Below are 17,798 nucleotides of genomic sequence, written 5' to 3' on the forward strand. Positions count from 1 at the left end.
AGGGTCGTTACGTCTGTCCGTAAGTCACAGACAGTTAGCTCTTTTCTGTAATTTAAACACGTTAGAATTTCCTATCGATTCCAAACTTTGCTTGGTGATTCCTGAAGTAGTTAGGTACAATTTAGAAAGCGTAGCAACTCTATAATTGTTTCCAGAATGTCCGTACGTCCATTTTAAACATGTTGATATTTAACTTTTTTACAACAAATTTTTATGTGATGAAATTATCCGATTGATCTGATTTTTTGAATACTATTCTTACGCTCTAGTTATTATCATATCTGTATTTAAATCTTTGTCTTATTGTTCAAAAAATGTTTTATTTATTTTTGTAAGTTTGACTTTAGAAAAATATTTGTTTATAATCAATCGAAATTGTTTTATTAGTTTTTATAAAAGCTGTGATAAATTTTTCTTCATTACAAAGACCCTCTATTTACTTTTTCTGTCTGTTTCTAAGTCCAAAAAGTAATTTACTCAGCTGTTATCAGAGATAGATTGTTGAATCTCATTGTAAAGATTTCCCTGACCTTTGGGCAATATTAATTTAGACATTTTATTATTGTCCCATTGATTTCAAACTTTGTATAATGATTCCTATAACATTTACATAGGTACTATTTAGGAAGCGTATACCACAAAATCCCTACGTCCGTCCATTAAAAACAAGCTGATTTTTAAAATTTTTGTCAACAAATTTTTGTATGATATAATTATCCTAATAAGCTCATTTTTATAATCAAGATTCCTAGGACAACAAGGTACAGTACTATAAGAAAGGCATCTCTATAATCAAATGTTAAAATTGAAAATATGTTTTCTTTTTGCATCTTGTATTTATGCGATTTTTGCAAAAAAAATTATGTAAAATTTTGTTAAAGCTTACAAATTAATGTTCTGCTCATTATTTTATGAGACTCTACAAGAGTTATTGTTCATTTGTCCTTTCTCTCGATTTTAGAGCTTTGCTTTTGTGGATGTTGTCATCCTTGTTAATTATGTAAATTGTTTTGTAACATTTGAAATATTTTCTTCTTTTTGCTTTTATAATACTTAGTTTAAGCAACAAAAAATCTACTAAATCTAAAGAAAAATCTTTCAAATATTAAAGTTCTCAAATTTCAGATTTCTAAAAGTTCTATATGTCATAAATACAAGTGAAAATGTTTGTAAAACCTAAAGTGTTTGTTTGTTTATTTGTTTTTATATCAGTTGTTAGAGCTGATTATCAGGTGAGGAATTTTTTTATCCGAATAAGATTATTTCTGTGCCAGAAACTAATAAAATTGAGTACCCTTTGTATAAATATATAAAAATCTGAAAACAATCTGAATACGTCAGGTAAGGATAGGTTGTATTATGTACAGGGTAGCCATACATAGTTAGGGAAGCAACTTTTGACTTTAAAACTTTATCATAACTTATAAAAATCAGAATGACACCATCTTAAAAGCAAAACTCATTAAATTAGACAATGGGACAATCATTAACAGACACAGCCTAAATGTACAAAAGTCATGCTTTTAAAACTCTTCTTTAAAACAATTGAAACTGTAATTGGAATCCTATCTGTTGTAAGAAAATTTTCAAGCAAAATTACAAATATCTTTCATTAAATGAAGCGTAAATTTAACGCTTTGAAGTTTTATTTTTGTACTAAAAACTAATCTTTCTGCAAAAATCTATGTTCTTTAATACTTTTACTTACTCTAAACATTCAAAATTAGTAGCTGCGAAACAGTTCCACAATTATAATGTGTCCATGCGTTTGTCTTTCTTTAAAGATAAATTAGTCTTTTAATTTAAAAATAATCTGAATCTCATTAGTATGTCAAATGTTTTTAATTCCTGTTCAGATTTCAAAATCCTTTTTTAAATTTTAAGGCATAGCTTATCTAGCATTTTTAATGTCCGTCTGTCCCTTTGTCTGATTGTTTGAGCTTTTCTTTTTGGATGTAATTGTCCTTGTTTAATATACATATGTGTGTAATATCCTCCTTCCGTATTAAAATTGTAAGATTAATTATTACAACATTTCTAAAACACAATTTAAGATAAATTGATTTCTTTACTGTTTAGAAATTGCTATAAGTTTTCCCTCCTAAACCATCTTATGTATTACACATTCTTAAACGTTTCCATAAGCTTACATGTTAAAGGAAAAAGGTATTGGGAAATAGGATTGTTTTTAATAATTTTGTAGATAAACTTGCTCGTGAACTTTTCCTCACGTTTTGTGCGTGAAAGATAGAGGACTATAACTAAGTGACTTTTTAAATGTGGGTAGGGTATGACACACAACTGAGAGTTGAAATTTTTTAAATATCTCATCCTGGCGGGCACAGGATGCAACAAACCTGGCAGTTCATCAAGGTAAAGAGCAAGAATAATTTTTAGACTTAAACAAAGCATTTTATGTAACCAAATACTAAAATCATATTTGCAAAGAAGTTCTACAGTGTTTTAAGGTAAAATTTCAATCAAGCTTGAAAGACTTTATACCTGCATAAATATTTTTGTACTTCATTCCAATTTCCCCCCAAAAAATGACAATGTACCAAAGCAAGAATTTTAAACTTATAAGTGAAAGAAATGTTTATTTGGTTTAGCTTTCTTCTATCCCTGTTTTATTATGTTTTTCTATTGTGTAACAGCTGCTAGGAGGTTGGAACAATTTATGGTTAAATATACAAATTTCATGTTTTCAAAATTGAAAAATTAAATCTTTTACTTTTATTTAGGATGGTTTCAGAGCATATAGATCTGTTAAGTTATTTATTATCTTTCTGTGTTTGAAATATATTTATGTTTTTTTTTATATTTTATTTGATATTAGCATGTATTAAAGAAATATTTATACTTCATGTACTACTTCATTAAATTATTTTAAAAAACATGATAGGTGAATTATATTTGTTATGGTAATTGGTCACAGATCATTGTAACCTTCACAAGAAATTCAAGAAGCCCTTTTTTATATAGAACTTAAACAAAGCAGAGATAGACAGACATTTAAAAATAAAGATTATCTGCGCTCCTGAAGATGTTTAATACAGTCATTAAAACTTGCACATCGCATCACAAAGACAAATGCGTTAAAAGTAATCTATAAAAAAAATTATACACACAAAAAAATATATTTTTCTCTATTTAATTCTTAATTACAGATTTTAATCTCTTTTTAGACAGCTACAGCACTTTAATCTTTTGTTTTGAACTTTTTAGTGTATTTTTAGTAGCAAATCTACGATATAAGTTAGCCGTTTCTGTTAGTCTGTATATTTATTTTGTCTTTACTGATATATTTTTTAGTCTTTATCTTAAGATAGGCATCTGAATTTTCTTTTGAAAAGTTTCCCTGTCAATATGAACCAATTGATTTGTCTGTCAGTCTGTCTTTACGTCCGTAACGCATTACAAAAAGTGAGCTTTTTTGTCTGCATTAAGATATAGGCTATTGCAATTTGTTGAAAACTTTCATGTACTCAAACTGACTTTGTTATTCTGTCTTCTAATATATGTATATTGTTTGTATGTGTCTGGTTTTATTCTCATGGATATTTTATGTGTAATTGTTAAGGTGGGATCTTAAGGGATAAAGCAATGGACTATAAATTGATATATTTCTCCAATGATGATGCACAAAATAATCCATTCTGTAGATTAATTAAGGTTCTGAACAAACTAATTTTGAATCAACCAATGAAAATTGAATAAAAGTGCCCAAAGTTTTAAAGCCAACAAAAAAAAGATAACATCATTATGAAACTTTTGGCACCACTTTAATTTACTCTCCCTGATTCTTTAGAGATAAGTGATTAAATGTAATCATTAATATATTCTAATACTTGATTTATGTAATGCATGTTTATTTAAGAAGAAAATACATAATTCAGTTAATTTATCATATTTCATTTGTTTTTAGTATTTATTCTAATACAATTATATTAGACAATTTTCTGAAACATTTTTGCTAATACACATTTACTGAACATTTTGATGTTTTACTTGTTATCATATCAAGGACAATTATATTAAAAAGTAGCGCAACCACATTTTAAGGAAAAGCAGACAAGATGTAATGTTAGGAGCAAATGAAAGAATAGAGAGAGAGAGAAATTATGGAGTAAGTAAAAGGGGAGAGTTTGAAAAAAAAAAGTGAGAGACGTACAAACTTACTTACGAACATACCTTAAGTATATCTGCCACTAAAAAATATAGTAAACAAATTTATTTTATTTTAGTTGAATATAGCAGAAGGGTATAACATACATGAAAGACCTGTGGAAGAGGGGGGAGGTCCCCTCCAAGTACAAGCTTCTATCAATGTTAGGTAAAGAATTTTTTTTTTTATTAGTGCAAATGTAGTGATACAGCACGGAATTCTTTTGACCAAGCTAATTGAGTTGTACTCTTGTTTTAGATATTTCAATCATGGCTATATAACAATTATAGTGCCAAATAAAAAAATGACGCAATACAATACAAATGATTAATGATAGGCCAGTATACATTGTAATTGACCAATGATAAAATGTATATTGGCCAATCATTGGTCATTTGTTATATTGTATGACGTCTTTTTTATTAGGCACTATAAGCTGGTTCACAATTATCAATAAACATAGACAGACAAACAGAAATATATTATTATCTTATTACATAAAAAGATAATTATTTATTCTTGTATTCGCAGGGATGAAGGAGGAAATATTAGTCCGATAATTTACAATTATTCTTTTCAACTAAAAGTTAACAAATGAAAATGTTATGCAAATACGTTGGAGGAGAAGATAGTTTTAACTTCTAAAATCCCCTCCCCGAATCCCTGGTATTCTTGGAATGTGCTGTAAAAATATTTTATTACTCTCTTTTTTATCTGCCATACACTTAAAATAGAATAGAACAAAAATATTATTTGATATAATAAAGATGGCTCATAGGGTACCATAGCTGAAAAATGTTAATAATTTCTACTTTTCAAGCTTTGGGAGTTATCCTAAGAACATCATATCAGCTTTTAAAAATTATTTTTTCAAGCATAAGCTACTATCCATTCCTTACTTATTAACAAAAGACTTTCGTCTTATATTGCTTTTATAATCCAACTATTTTAAAGCTATTGGAAATTTATAAAGAATTTTAATAAGTATACCATTATAGCATGCAATTAATTATTTGTAGCATGATCATTCTTTGCAATAGAAAATGTGTATGATAACAGTTAGTTAAGTGACTGAATTTATTGATCAAGGTTTTCCCAAAGTATCATTTTTAGATATTTTAAAGATTTTATCTTTACCGACCCTAATTATAGAAAAGCCTCGTTTTCAATAAGACATAATAAAAGTTATTTTTCGCATCGTACTATAAACGGCTTTCCGCGGATATAGAATGATTGTACATTTTTATATTCGTAGAACGCTGGATATAATACGATGCTAGACACAGTTTTTTCGTATGGATAAGAACCGGTTCCTATCCACCGGATTCGAATGAATACGAGAAAAGAATATACTGATTATTATTACTTGCATAAAAACATGTAGTATACTAATGTATATATTGAGGAAATGTAAGCTTATGTATGCACATTACATATTTTTAGCAATGCATTCTCTTGATATTTTCCAGATATTTCCTAACAGGAATACAGAAGCCGCCTTGTATATTTTCAGCGTAACTTTTCTCAAATTAACATGCAACCATCAAAATACATGAAAATGTAAAAAAAAAATATATATATTTTAACAATTAAACAAATCATTATCATATATTTTATGCTTTCAAATCCCTTTGTATTTTTCCATACATTATTGTTAAAATAGAAAATATGTTATTTAAAAAAACTTACAATCAGTACAATTTTCTTTAATATACAACATCATCATTTTTATATTTCTTTATCCTTGATTGTTATTCCTTGACCTTGCTATTCGGAACATTATTACTTATACAGCTAATATTGCATTTGACATATTTTTAATTGGCTAATTTTTAATTAATTTTGCAAGAAAGCCATTTTATGAAAATTTTACTAATCATTTTGATTTAAACATAGAAAAATTCTGGCTTAGATAGGAAGTTTTGATCGTGAAAGTAAAAGGATCAAAGGATTATAAAGAAAAGATGCCTATCCAGTAAGTTCTCGTAAACGGCTTGACTGATCGTGCCACCATTTTCAACTGTCTATGTTACGATGGGATGAAAAAGAAAAAAATTAATATGATTGGTATTTATTTAAATGTTAGGTACCTATCATTGTTTGGTACGAAGCAAAAATTATAAAACCTTTGCATAAATAATCAACAATGTAATGTAATTTTATTATAACATACTGACCTACATTTAAATCTATTGTGCCGATTTCACCTCAATTCTAAATTTTTCAAATTCTTTTCCTAAAAGATTTAAAGGGTTTTTGTATTTGTGTGAATGCACTTTGTATGACTTAAATTTTAATCTAGAGTGAAGTTGGGAATTAAAAACAGATTAAAACTACTTTTCATTTAACAAAAACTGAATACAGAGTATTTTGAAGGAAGGGGGGGGGGTAGAGCTTCCTTCTAAAAAAATAGTAATTTGCGTTCTTATATTTCAATGTTATCAAAAATTATATTTTTAATATGAAAAAGTGGAGATACGAAAAGTGTCAAGTGTGACATCCTTCCTTTATAGACGTATTTTTATGACGTCACACATGACACTTTCCTGAAATAGTAATTATCATATCCTGAGACTTAATCTTAATGTGATGGAGAAAATTAGAAAAGCTTTGCTGCTAAAGATAAATGCACTATGTCTATTTTGATGTCTCCCTGTATGTCGTGTGTCAGTGTTTACATTCTTATATGTATTTTTTACTTGCGAAAATCTAATGAAAAGAGGGTGATTCAAAATATTAATGAACTCAAGAGCAAAATTCTTAAATCAATCGAAACCATAACTTTAATTTACACTTCGAGTATATACAAAACTGGTTGGCTTGGAGAAGTTTTAAAGCAAAATGCACTTTAAACTCTTTTTTTGCGTTAAAATTTTCCATCATTTCTATTTTAAGAGAGTGTGTGAGAGAAAGAGAGAAATTCAACGCATTTCCAAAAACAGTTTTGGACAAAAAGAGCATTATGCAGAGAAAAATTATATAAATGTTTGCCATGGTAATTGTTTATGGACCTTTCTAATCTTTTAGTTGTATTTAATTGAAAAATGATCACAGAAATTATTAAGAGTTTAAATTAAACTTATTAAATATGAATAGTTAATTAATATGAAGACGTAACTTTGACTATGAACTGTATGACAAATTTAAAATTCATTGAACAAAATTGCACCTACAATTGGTTCAGTTCAATATTCTTCATACATGTTTCAAAGCTCTGACAAATATTCGCCATTTTTACTAAAATTTATAATACAAAGTAGATTAATGTTTTACTGTTCGTCTATACAAAGCTGAATATCTCGCAAATATCTGAACCAATCAAACTTATATGAATTACTATGCGATACAAAAATTAATTCAGCCTGATTTTTTTATTACAGCTTTTTTGAGTATCAATTGGCGGGGATTAACACACCGCCTCATTAAGCGCTTCCCCTATATGTTAGGGGAGAAGCCACTTGTTTAACATATAAGACTTTCAATATTTTGAAATCATTTAATTTATTTTAGAAACATTCTTGACATAGACGAAAAGGCTCAACTTGTTTCTTTGGAGACAACTTTAAGGTAAAATGTCTTTTTTATGTCTTAAATATTTGAAGATTAAGTTGCATTACTCAGTCATTATCCTTCTTAATCGTCTTGTCAACAGTAATAATTGTTTAAATGTGAATTGGTCGGCGGTTAATTAATTGCCGGCTGCGAAATAGTCTGTGTTTTAATTTGCAGATTTCAGCTAACATTTTTTGCCGCTACGGCTGCAGAAGTTTCGAAATTTGTACAAGCGACATGACTGTGGATTTAACGGCTTCTTTTGAGCAGTTGGAGCGGCTTACTGCAAAGAGCAACTAAATGAAGCAGCTGCCAAGCTTTAGGTGTTTAAACAACATTATGCTGCTCTAAAACATTTAAAAATAAAAGAATTTAAAGTAGATTTTCTCCCCTTTTATTTATGTGTCCTACAAATTTGAAGTCTCTGTTAAAAATTAGCAAAGTTTTTCTTTCTGAAATGTCAAACAAATATAAAATGTTCGTCATTCTGAGTATTTATTTTAACATGAAAAGATTTACATAAGGGGAGAGTGACAAGAAAATCTAACTAACTGCAAATCTTTGCAATTTTAATATACAAGGTGATTTTGTTTAGATTCTATTGGAAGGATACTAGAATCAAGCCAAAGGTAAGTTTTATTGTGAATTTTATTTGGAACTTAAGCAAATTTAGTTATCCTAAGTTAAATCTATTCAATTATATTTTCTTGTATTATTTTGTTTTATTATTTTTGAATTTTGACCATCAAAGAATTCATAGTTTAAATAAAAATGGACTTATCATTGATATTGAGCCAATTTCTTAGGCTAGCCTGGGAGTTTAGATTTCCTAAGTATTACATATTGCTTAATATTTATGAAAGGCAAGGAAAATCCTAACTCCAAGGCTAGACTAAAAAACTAGGATTTGGAAATTTTGTTAATTTAATACAATTATGTATGTCAAAAGATGTATAATATTAAAAATTCAGTTATTCTGATATAATATTCTTATAAGTATATATTTGAAATAAATTTTCCTTTTTCTTTAAAAATCTAAAATTTAATGTGGTTGGATAACCTCAATCCTACGACCCCCCCCCCCCCCCCCTCCACTATTGCAAATTATATATTATATTTATGTAGGAAGAATATTTGGAAAGTGAGGATTCTTATGGAAGATATACTTCCCTGAATCCCAGTATGGCAAATAACATTTGGATGCCTGATATTTTTATTGGTAATTTTTTTATTAGAGATTTACGCTGACAAAAAGTCTATTTTTCCATCTCTTCTTTATAGTACTGAAGTTTAAAAGTCTATACCTTATGGATGATATTTGGCAGTGTTCCTTAAAAGTGCCTATTCGAGCAAAGTTGCCCTCCCCCTTTTTTATCTTGAAATAAATTGAAGATAAGGAGAAAGATTTTCGTGATTGTATATTATTTTTGATCAGAATTAACTTCGGTAATGTTAGGGTACAGGGTAGCATTATGAAAGAAAAATAACCACTTTCTGATTTTCAGTTTATTTCAAATATAATTGGAGATGGGTTCGATGCTCAATATGCTCTATAAGGGAAAGCTCCATTTATTTGATTTTAATGATATGAATAAAAATAATATTCAATAACCCTTCATTCACACTCCTTTTTTAACTAACATTTTTATTTTGAAATCCAGACACCAAACTAACAAATACTTTTGTTTCCCCTATTTTTTTGTTTTAACTTTTTTTTATCCAGATCAATCGAAAGCCTTGCGAGTTCCAACCTATTTTACCAAACCAGCTAACATTAGGAAAGCATAGAATTAAAATGGAAAATTTTTCGTGCACATAAAATTATTTGAAATGTTAACTTTTCAACACACAATTGAAAGTTAGGTTATGCGTGATTTTTTTTTTTTTTTGATTTTTTAAATACCCTTAATTTTTATAAGAAACTAATCTTTCACCAATTTTTTTTCATTATTTTAAAATGTTGAATTTTAATTTAGATCAAGTAAAAGCGCTACGAGTTCCTACATATTTTATTAAACCTGCAAATATAAGGAAAGCATACAAAAAATGGTAAATTCAAATTTTTATGAAAAGAAACTGAAAAAAAAGAACTCAAGCCTTTTGCAGAAAGTATGTATAACATTCTAATAGGAGTATTGTCAAGCTAAATTAATAAAGTTATCTTTATTTGAAACGCCATTTTTCTACATATATAAGTGCTTTAAATAAACAAAATAAATTTGAATTACCATTTTCTAAAACAGAATATTAGCTTTATGCGATGATACCTTGAACTATGAGTTCTCTACAACGGTAATCCATGTCATTTTTAGTTGCTTTGCTAAGGTCAAAGATACAAAACTTAAAATATTAGCATTTTGGATACAACTTTATACTAGGGCTCGTTATCCGTAACCACAGCAATATTCAGCCGTCAACTAATCAACTTTTCTTCTGGATAGTCTTGATCGAAAACAAAATACAGTCGAAATAAAAATTAGCGGCTGCTTATTCCTGCGTTATTCTTTACTCTTAGATGAAAAAAGAACTAATATTATAAATGCAGACAGTGTTCTTGTACATATACCGAATAGGATACAAAACAAATTCTTGCTAGCAATTAAATTAATTAATATTTCTATCTTAGATAAACCAATTTTGTTAAAAGCTTGCATTAAAAAAGTGAATGAATAAAATCTTGCATTTCATTTCTAGGTGCAAAAAAGGTCAGTATTTTAGTTTTAGTGCAAATAAAATTTGGTAAAATTCCATTATGAGATGTAGACAGACTTACATAAGTTAATGATAGAGTAGATTCAATATTTAATTCAAAATACAAACAGTTTTTTAAGTATTTATTTATATTGGATTAAATGCAGTTTTTGGGTAAATAAGATTAAATATGTATACTTTATTTAGAAATGGTTAAATATATTAATAAGTCAAACTACTGATTATTTAAGCTGGAAAGTTCTGAAGTAGCGGGATGTCTGTTTGTATGTCAGGACACCAAAGCAGTAGGATGGCTGTCTGTTTAATTAATACAAATGTATTAATTAACTATGCACTTTGAAGTAACAGGATGACTGTCTGTCTAATTAGTACAAATGTATTAATTAGCTGTATAACTCTGAAGTAGCAGGATGACTGTCTGTCTAATTAATACAAAGGTATTAATTAGCTGTATAACTCTGAAGTAGCAGGATGACTGTCTGTCTAATTAATACAAAGGTATTAATTAGCTGTATAACTCTGAAGTAGCAGGAAGACTGTCTGTCTAATTAATACAAAGGTATTAATTAGCTGTTTAACTCTGAAGTAGCAGGATGACTGTCTGTCTAATTAATACAAAGGTATTAATTAGCTGTATAACTCTGAAGTAGCAGGATGACTGTCTGTCTAATTAATACAAAGTATTAATTAGCTATATAACTCTGAAGTAGCAGGATGACTGTCTGTCTAATTAATACAAAGGTATTAATTAGCTGTATAACTATGAAGTAGCAGGATGACTGTCTGTCTAATTAATACAAAGGTATTAATTAGCTGTATAACTCTGAAGAGGTGGAATATTTGTCTGTGTTGAACTAGTTGAAGTAGTAGGATGTCTGTAAATAGCTGAATTGGTCTAATAAGACTCGACCCCAAACCAGATAGTATTCTGTGTAAGGACTCTCAATTGCAACTGACTAACTAAATAAATGTTCTCTTAAATGTTCTCTTAAATGTTCTCTTAACTTTTACAGAGCAATAAAGAGTAAATGATGTTTCTACTTTTAAGCCAAAACTTAAAACTGAATTATACTACATTTTCCCCCTCCTGACGCCGTCAAGGCTTCACTAATCTGAATCTACATCAGCAGCCATTACCGCATTATCTACAGCAGCAGCTACAGAACCCTCTTCAGCAGGCACTGAAGCCTGAACCTCCAACTCAGCACCAATATCTGGAACGTCTCCCTGAACCACCATCACCTCACTGGCAGCCACCGCCCCACTGGTACTCCCAGCCTGTTGCAGCTGCCAAGGTACAGCAGGTAGATCTTTACTTATTTTGCGCCTGATCTCGCTGAATATATTTGTCAAATGTCTCTGAACTTCTGCCTCTTTCTGTGACATGTCTAAATTAGCCCCCTTCACACTGGCCCCATGACTTGTCAAAGCATTTTCCACCTGTTGAACTACTGCTTCCACCTTTAAAATACATGTCACCTCTACTCTCAAATTTTTATTTTTAGAACCCAAATTATCTAACCCAACAGCAGGACGCTTGGCCACACCTCTTCTTGACCCTCCTTCGCCCTCCTCCAGACCACTTTGACCGCTCGGCCACCTGTCCCATGCATCAAGATTCACTTCCAAACCGTCGTTGCCAATATCATCATTATTCTTCAGAAACTTCAGAAACTCATCATTAAATTCATACCTGGGCCGCCCATCCTTATGCTGTCTTCTACTGGGACCAGCCCTATCATCCATTCTGTACACCACCTGCCGCCCATCCTTATGCTGTCTTCTACTGGGACCAGCCCTATCATCCTTTCTGTACACCACCCGCCGCCTGTTGGTCCTACCATCCTCCAACCTCTCTAAAGACCTCTCGTGCTCCTCTTGCAACTGACCAGGAACCAGCCGATGTCTCTCTCTATCATCCATCTTTCCTGATAATTACAATTTCAATATTTTTTTATATTTAAGACGACATTTAAAACAGATTACATTATACGAATCATCATATCAATTTTATGTCAGGGATGCCAAGGTACAAATCGAAAGATACCAAGAAAATTTCACACTCCAGCCGCGCCAATCACTACCATGACAAAATGCTGCCAGCTATCAGTCAACCATAATAAATGTACAAACCAATCCTTTCCACTTGATGATATATAGAAGTCAGCTGCAACAATAAAACACTATTCTCCTCCACTTTATGCATCCAGGACAAATTTCAGCTTGGCTGATGTAACCCACAATAACACATCAGGAATATTTATTATTTTATTCAGGAATAAAATAATACAAATCCATCAAAAAATCTGAAAATGCCAATTTTTCCTCCTACTCCAATCCTAATGAAAAATGTGGAGAAATCGCCAACCAATTTTGGCCACCATGACTTCAGACGCCATATTTAAAATTAAAAATAATATAAACAAGGTGATATTTGCAATTTCTACAGCCCAAAAATTACTGAAATGACACCTATCTTCTTGTGATCTGTTGTGAACCAGCCCAAAAACCGAACAATCACAATCAGAATCTCACAGTTCTGCCATTCCACTCTGTCATTAATACAGGTACATCTTCAGCATCACATAAAAATGTAAAAGACAATTTCCCAAAACCAGACAAAGTAAAAATGTTTACCTGATTTTGATGGTTTACCACTATAACTCGATATTATGATTTAACTGCTCACAATCTCAGTTCCAACTATCAACTGGACTTAACTTTTATTGTAGATCAACTTTTCAACTTACTAGCTTAATAAGCACATATTTGTTATTAAAATAATTAAACAATAATTTAATGAATCTCCATTATATAAACATATATATAAAACTTTTATATTTATTAATCTGCACATGTACCACAGGACCTCCTACTTGAGATTTAACCTCCTCTTTGTATCCCATTTAGCTACTGACCCACTCATTTTAATCGTCACCACTTTTTCAGGCAAAGATAGCGAATGGAAACAACTAATCCAATGGAAAATTGACCTCATCAACACTCGTTCCAGCTTTAGAAACAGGTACTACAGACTCAACCGCCATCATATATTTAAAGGGAGATATTTCATACACAGTCCCTTTAAAACAGAATTCAACATTGACTTGAATGATACATAATATTTTTTTATGTTCAATCCCTTGAAGGAGGGGGTGATTCCCAAAAGGCGCTAATTCATACAAAGCATCCGAAAACTTTTTGACCACAATAAAAGGCCCACCGTAGAAAGACTGTAACTTCTTGGACACGTCACTCTTAATGCTTCCTTCTGTACTCTGTGTTTGTTTTGAACCTCCAAATATAGTTTGGAATTTGTTAAAATTCTCTTAATTATATCCTCCATATGTTTCAGAAATTCCAAATACGACCAAAAAACGAATAACCTGTCCTCGAGCTCTTGGAGCAGTTAATCACCAATGTTGCCACAGGTAATTTTTTTTTTTTTTTTTCTCCCAAGTATTTCATGATTTTCGTCTACTCTTAAAGCTGCGTACAAACTTTGGTTCTGTCTTTCCACGAGATTCAAATTCGGATTCTTGAAAGGAACTAAAACGGTGTCCACCCCCAATCCTTTCATTACCCCCTTTTTGTAACTCTGTCAGATCTCAAAGCCCGAAATAAATTATAGGTAGGTACAAAATTCTCCAAAATAAACCATAGGTAGGTACAAAATTCTCCAAAATAGACCATAGGTAGGTACAAAATTCTCCAAAATAAACCATAGGTAGGTACAAAATTCTCCAAAATAAACCATAGGTAGGTACAAAATTCTCCAAAATAGCCTTCACTGCTGTCTCAGTCTTAGCATCAACTAGCTGACACGTAAATATATACCTGGAAAATAAGCTAAGCAGATTATGATTAAAACAAACTTAACCGTTTGTAATAATTAGTGAATCCCAAAAATTTCTATAACTCCTTTCCTGTCTTAGGCTTGCCCCAATCCTTAATCCGTTCCAAATATGAAGGATTCATCTTCAATCTGGCGGCACTAATAATATGCTCCAGATAGTGGCATTCTCTAGTCAGTAAATCACACTTATCCAGATTCCATTCCAGGTTGCCCTGTCTGAGAACCGAAAACAACGCCTGCAAATGTTCTACATGCTCCTCTGGACTAACCGAAAACACAATCAAATCATCCAGGTAACTGATACAGAAACCATACATCCCTAGTAAAATGGATAACACCTTGTCCATCAAAGCACAAAACAAGGATGGCGCGTTGCAAATTTTAATAATCTTCGGTTTCAATTCTGGATTTTCCTTAATCATCTGATTTTCCTCTAACTTCAATTGTTGAATAATAAACTGTACTCGCTCATGCATTTTCTGTCCTGACAACTTTTCTGGTTTCTTTAACTCATTTATTGTTTTCTTACAGGTGGAATCCAGATTGTCCATGACAAAACAGTGCCCCATCTTCACATTTTTAAGCAAGGTAATAGGTTTTATCGACGCATTAACTACGTTAACCCCTCCTTTATCCCTGACAGAGTAGGTTTAGAAAGAATCTCAGAATATCTATGACCAGACAAAATGGGAATTTTCTACATTTCAGCCACTACCTGTTTTTGTAAACAAGAATTAATAGGAACAGATTCCCCATGAAATTCAAATTTATCCACTTCCAAACAAATATTAATTTTATTTTTCTTCAGGAAATCAGAACTGAGATTCACCAACTTGCCTGTTACCTCAGGCACATAAAATATTTCTGTAAACACAGCTTGGTTCCCACAAATCTAACTTTTAACTCAGCATATCCAATAATATTAACTTTCTTTTAATCTACCGAATAGGCTGATAACTTAGCAGGACAGAAACCAATTTCATGTTTATCAAAAATTTCTCTAGATATTAAAGAATTAAAATTATTTCCTGTATCAACAATTCCTAATTCCTCCACTGTAATATCAGCTCCTGGTACAAAAACTCTAAATCCGCGCAAATAGGCATTTTTCTTTCTTTATCTTCAAGACTTCACGATCCCTTTAAAGCCCTAGTAACTTCTGCCACCGTTCCGTCGGATTAAAATTTCAATGTCGTGTTATAAATAATTAATGTATATATTTAATTAATTAACTTCAAATTTCAGATACAAAGCCATCAATCTACAACACAGCAGCCAGCCCTCCGCCATCCACCAGCCGCCATCATACTGATCAACATATAATGTCATGTACAGCCTGCAGAACACCAGCCCCTCGTGACTAGACACCAAACTCCTTGCAACACAAGTAAGTACCCCTCAAAGGTTTAATATTCATTAAAACTTTATTTAGATACCTACCAAATTTTATACACAATTGTACTAAATGTATTATATAATATATTGTTCCCATTAACAGTTACTAGCACCTCCACACATTGACTGAAAAAAACAAAAACAGAAACTTCTTCACAACATTGAAAGCCATTATCCGAATACAAAACAGCAAAAATTTTCAAATTTTACATAGCTTAAAAACTCAATTACACTAATATAACCTAGATATAATATATGTGAACAAAGAAACAATATATAAAATAAGGTTTATACATCGAATCAATCATCACACTACTACATAGGATATTATTGATAATTGAACCTAGCCATTTCAGCAATCATAGCCTCGTATTGTTTTTCATCTCTGCTTTTTTCAGAATCCACAGCCGGCCCCCTCTGATTTACTGATTTCTTCAGAAACTGCTCAGGTATCACCCGATTATTAGGCACTCCAGGCCCCTCTCCCTTTTCATTATTGACCGGAAAGAACTTAGCCTTGGTCTTACCTATGCGAGAATCAGGGGCAGGCGGCTTACCATCCCTCTTCTGCCAACAATCAGCCACTATATGTCCTTCTTTCCCGCAATACCAACAAATCATATTCTTAGCCTTCGAATTCAAAGCCCCAATCACATTCTCAACTTGATCCCAAGGGATATCATCCTTCCCCTCAATCCAAGCATTATTATCGCCAGTCCCAGTTCTGTCAGCCAAGTCGGATACATGCACCTCACTAATCACAGGCCTAGATTTCACCTCCCTAGATTCTTCCAATTTCAACCCTTCCATAGCCTGGGAATAACATGACGTCACATTTTCAGGTGAAATGTGTCCAGAACGAGCCCAGCTGATGTAATGTTGACCTCTACGAATCAAATAAGTCAAGAATGAGCTATAATCCTCCAGGTAATGCATAGATTCAACAAAGTTGGCCATATCTCTAGCTAAATCTGTAAACAACAAATTCTTCGCCACATTGTTATAAAAATCACGCCAAGATTGTTTAGAAATATGACCAGGATGCATAAGTCTAAACAACCGTAATTTCTCATTAAAGAACACATCCACATTCTGACCACTCTTTTGTTTCAGGGCGTAGAAGAATTCAGTAGCTGACTCTGTATCTGCAAACGGTATCACCAACCTCCTTATCAACAGGTAATAACCTAAAGCACTTAGGGAGGCATTAGCCTCCGGAGTAATAAGCCTCCCCATTTTCTTTCCCTTGCACTCAAACATCCTATTGTACAACACATCCTTAAAAAGCATGGGATCCTCCAATTTTGCGAACCGAGCAACCCTCCACAAGGACAAAAAATAATCCTCAAAATCAATGTTTCCATCCCAAAATGGAGCGTCCCGCACAAAATCACTGTCCCACTTGACACCCCTTACCAGACAAAACTCCTTAAACTGTCCCTCTACAGTCTGCTGACTGACACTGCCACCAGCCACCTTTTTGTAAGCCTTAAGCACTTCAGCCCTTTCCTCGATTAAAGGAAATATATCCAATAACTGATTCTCATACTCGGTCAAACAACTCTCACGTACATTCATCCAATTACCATTACCAGCTGGACCCAAAAAATCTATCTGCGAAAACTTCAAATGTCCAGGAGCACTCTTTACCCTCTTAGCCTCGAAACTAGTAGAATCCAATTTAGCCTCCACACTCAATCGATTAATAAAAGATGCATTAAATGAATCATCCCCCATCGATTTAGCTGTAGCCACACTAGCCCCCAAACTTGTCTCATACAAGAATCCACCAATGTCGCCATCTGGTGGCAATTGAGCCACCTTTTTCTTGATAGTAGCCAAATCAACATCATAACCTAATTTCTTATGCTCATCTGAACTTTTGAACTCTTTCACCTTATTCTCCAGCCGTTTATTTGCCGCTGTTAGCTTATCCACCTGACTCTTGACAGTCGTATGCTCCTTTAACATTGCCCTAACATATTTCTTTATACTTTCAGGCACAACATCATTCTCCACATCGCCCAACGCCGACTCCACATTTGCATTAGCACCTGCACCTCCACCAACATCATCAACAGCATCGTCATCCTCCTCCCAATTGTCGGGAGTTCCATC

At 31.9% G+C, this 17,798-nt stretch overlaps 2 protein-coding genes and 1 long non-coding RNA gene across 4 annotated transcripts in view; 2 read left to right on the forward strand and 1 right to left on the reverse strand.

Moving 5' to 3' along the window:
• The first annotated feature begins 1,100 nt into the window (after window positions 1-1,100).
• The window catches only part of LOC145325275 (glycine receptor subunit alpha-1-like), a 46,029-nt gene continuing 29,331 nt past the window's right edge, over window positions 1,101-17,798 (forward strand). The window contains exons 1-6 of one of the 2 annotated variants that reach the window (XM_080168224.1): window positions 1,101-1,232; window positions 4,245-4,333; window positions 7,676-7,732; window positions 8,313-8,346; window positions 8,843-8,936; window positions 9,441-9,491. In XM_080168224.1, coding sequence (XP_080024350.1) covers window positions 1,164-1,232; window positions 4,245-4,333; window positions 7,676-7,732; window positions 8,313-8,346; window positions 8,843-8,936; window positions 9,441-9,491 — 394 coding nt within the window. In that variant the 5' untranslated portion in view covers window positions 1,101-1,163. Of the gene's footprint in view, window positions 1,233-4,244; window positions 4,334-7,675; window positions 7,733-8,312; window positions 8,347-8,842; window positions 8,937-9,440; window positions 9,492-9,693; window positions 9,747-17,798 lie in introns of both variants that reach the window. The other variant, XM_080168225.1, reaches the window with a different exon arrangement.
• On the reverse strand, window positions 11,395-12,480 carry LOC145325276 (uncharacterized). The gene is made up of 2 exons (XM_080168226.1): window positions 12,251-12,480; window positions 11,395-12,187 (listed from the first exon to the last, which is right to left on the reverse strand). The coding sequence occupies exons 1-2, from the start codon at window positions 12,350-12,352 to the stop codon at window positions 11,537-11,539; spliced, it is 753 nt and encodes a 250-aa protein (XP_080024352.1). The 5' UTR covers window positions 12,353-12,480; the 3' UTR covers window positions 11,395-11,536.
• LOC145324027 (uncharacterized) lies at window positions 12,681-15,597 on the forward strand. Its single transcript, XR_013881172.1, has 7 exons — window positions 12,681-12,996; window positions 13,379-13,454; window positions 13,785-13,860; window positions 14,492-14,578; window positions 14,817-14,873; window positions 15,094-15,134; window positions 15,531-15,597. It is a non-coding gene; the product is annotated as an uncharacterized LOC145324027 (long non-coding RNA).

This window comes from Acartia tonsa, chromosome 7 (genome assembly GCF_053477335.1).
Source record: "Acartia tonsa isolate MP-2025a chromosome 7, ASM5347733v1, whole genome shotgun sequence".
In the NCBI taxonomy this organism is placed as follows: domain Eukaryota; kingdom Metazoa; phylum Arthropoda; class Copepoda; order Calanoida; family Acartiidae; genus Acartia; species Acartia tonsa.